General features: G+C 45.6%; 1 protein-coding gene across 1 annotated transcript in view; it reads right to left on the minus strand.

The window, feature by feature from the left end:
- Positions 1 to 2,500, minus strand: part of trappc9 (trafficking protein particle complex subunit 9) — a 185,120-nt gene that overhangs the window by 63,566 nt on the left and 119,054 nt on the right. The window contains exon 20 of the mRNA XM_030789265.1: positions 2,261 to 2,426. Coding sequence (XP_030645125.1) covers positions 2,261 to 2,426 — 166 coding nt within the window. The remainder of the gene's footprint in view (positions 1 to 2,260; positions 2,427 to 2,500) is intronic.

A 2,500-nucleotide genomic window follows, 5' to 3' on the forward strand; every position in this document is an offset into this window, starting at 1 on the left:
TGTGGTTTTTACACCACATACTCCTCAAAATCTTTCATTTCTCCAATTTTAACGCTCTCCTTGGATCTTGTTCACGAGTTTTTAAAGAATGAAACCTCTGTTTCTCTCTCTATCTCACTCTGATAGCGTGGGCCGCGTTCATGTCCCACCCGATCAGAGCAACACCGATTATCTGTCTGCAATTTGTTTGTTTGTTTCTTAATTTATTTATTTAGTAACGAGTGGCCTGCTGCCTACACACTGAGCTCATAAGAAAACAAGCGCGTGGAAACCCAATAGCGTTTGCGCAGGAGTGAAAGAAGAAAATATGAGTGGAAGTTGAATTGCTCGCAGACATCATTAATAATAAATAGCTTGTCATCTCTCAGCGATCTGACAGGCAATGTGTAACAACAGTGAGTCAGGGCTTTGTTAATTGTCTTTTCATTACCTTTCTCCCTCTCTCTCTCTCTAACTGTGTGTGTGTGTGTAAGAGAGAGAGCAAGAGAGAGAGCGAGAGAGAGAGAGAGAGAGAGACATCACTGACTAAGCGCTCAAAATCCTTTATATCAATCTATCTCCAGTTGTGTTTTTTTTCCCCTTTCTTTCTTTTATTTTCAACAGAAACACTGTTTCTCCTGCATGTCTGGTCAAAGCAGTGCTGTGATGCTCTATAAGCTGCTGGAGGAAACGTTAAGAGTTGCGTCAGCTGTACATAGGCAGACAGAATGAAGGAGGTGGTGATGTGGTCAGAGCTGACCTGAGGGAGGTTAGGGAGACCGAGCCTTACAGGGCAACCAACATCAAGAATCAGCTTCATCACAATCAACAGTTTCATTAGAATGTACTGACTACTACTGCTGTGTCTGACTCCCTCGCAAACGTCTGTGGTTATTATGCTCCATCAACACTAATCACACTCTCCAAACACAGAGACGCTATGCTTCTAGAGCACTAGTCAATCTTCCTAAACATAGAGACGCTATGCTTCTAGAGCACTAGTAAATCTTCCTAAACACAGAGACGCTATGCCTCTAGAGCACTAGTCAATCTTCGTAAACACAGAGACACTGTGATTCTAGAGCACTAGTCAAACTCTCCAAACACAGAGGGGCTATGCCTCTAGAGCACTGGTCATAGCATGGAAATGTGATTCTAATGTTCTGGCAAACAACAATGAACTTCAGATAAAGTGGTTAAATTTGATTCTTGGTCAAAACAAACAGTCTATATGACAAACGTCACACGTGATCACATGACCAAAAGCCGTTTTTTTTGTCAGTCGGGTGAAGGTTTGGAGTGTGAATAAACTGTGTGGAGATAAGCTCTCCGTGGGAGAGGAGAGGGAGTCTGTCAGATGGGAGAGACTCGTGGGTTGAGGGTTATCTAAGCCACTCGCTGGTCGGATGACAACAGGGGAGAGAGTTTGTCTGAGAAAGGAGAGGTCAGACAGGGGTCAACAACCCTGAACAGCAACAATGTGTCTGCAGTGATGTCAAAACAGGGAGAGAGAGAGAGAGAGAGAGAGAGAGAATGAGAGAGAGAAAAACAACAAGAGAGAGAGAGAGCGCATACAGGAGCATGTGGAGACTGTCTCCTCTCCCCCTGGCGATGACGACTTGCTCCATCAAAATGATCTATGATGCAGACCTGTGTAAACGCCATACACAGACACACAGACACACACACTCACAGATTCACCTGTTCATAAGACGTCCCATGAACACACAAACACACACGCCCATACGGCAGTCCATATGTCAGAGCGGTGTGTTGGGTAGAACTGCCTCCAGCCATCCAGATGTTACATCCATATGTTGTCTGCATCGGCACCAACACAGTCCATATTATCACACAAATACACACACGCACACAAAAACACAGACACACACACACACATACATACGCAGACACACAGACACACACAGCCTGTATGCTAGATTCTGGGGATCCTCCGTTCAATTCTGTTGCAGCCACAGGAGACAATAATACCTGGGGAATTACTGGTAGGAACGAGATCTTCTGACCCCAGACTGACAAATGTGCTCTCAGTAAAATGTCCTCCTACATTAGCAAACACAAGCGCACAGACATTATACATGCGCAGACACACGCACATACACACTCTGGTCAGAGGTTTCTGCTCATCAGTAACATCCTAATCGTGGACTAGTGCACTTGGAGCTATAACCTGAACTTCTCAAAGACAGAGAGAAAGAGAGAAATGCAGACAGGCAGACAGACAGACAGACAGACAGAGGGGTGGGTGTATAAAGGATATGATGGACCAGCGGATGTCCAGCTTGCTGTTGATATATCCACCCTGTGCCTGCTGTCTCTCCTCCTCCTGCTGTCTGCGGCTGCTCGATCCCAGTGCCGTCTGCTCCGACTGCGTCTGCAGCCTGGCCAGACTCTCAAAGTCAAACTTATCCACCTGGATAGCCATCCTAAAACACACACACACACACACGCAGAAGCAGAAACAGAAACAGTCAGCAACATGAACACTGTTCAATAAAAG

Source organism: Chanos chanos, chromosome 12, assembly GCF_902362185.1.
Source record: "Chanos chanos chromosome 12, fChaCha1.1, whole genome shotgun sequence".
NCBI classification, from domain to species: Eukaryota; Metazoa; Chordata; class Actinopteri; order Gonorynchiformes; family Chanidae; genus Chanos; species Chanos chanos.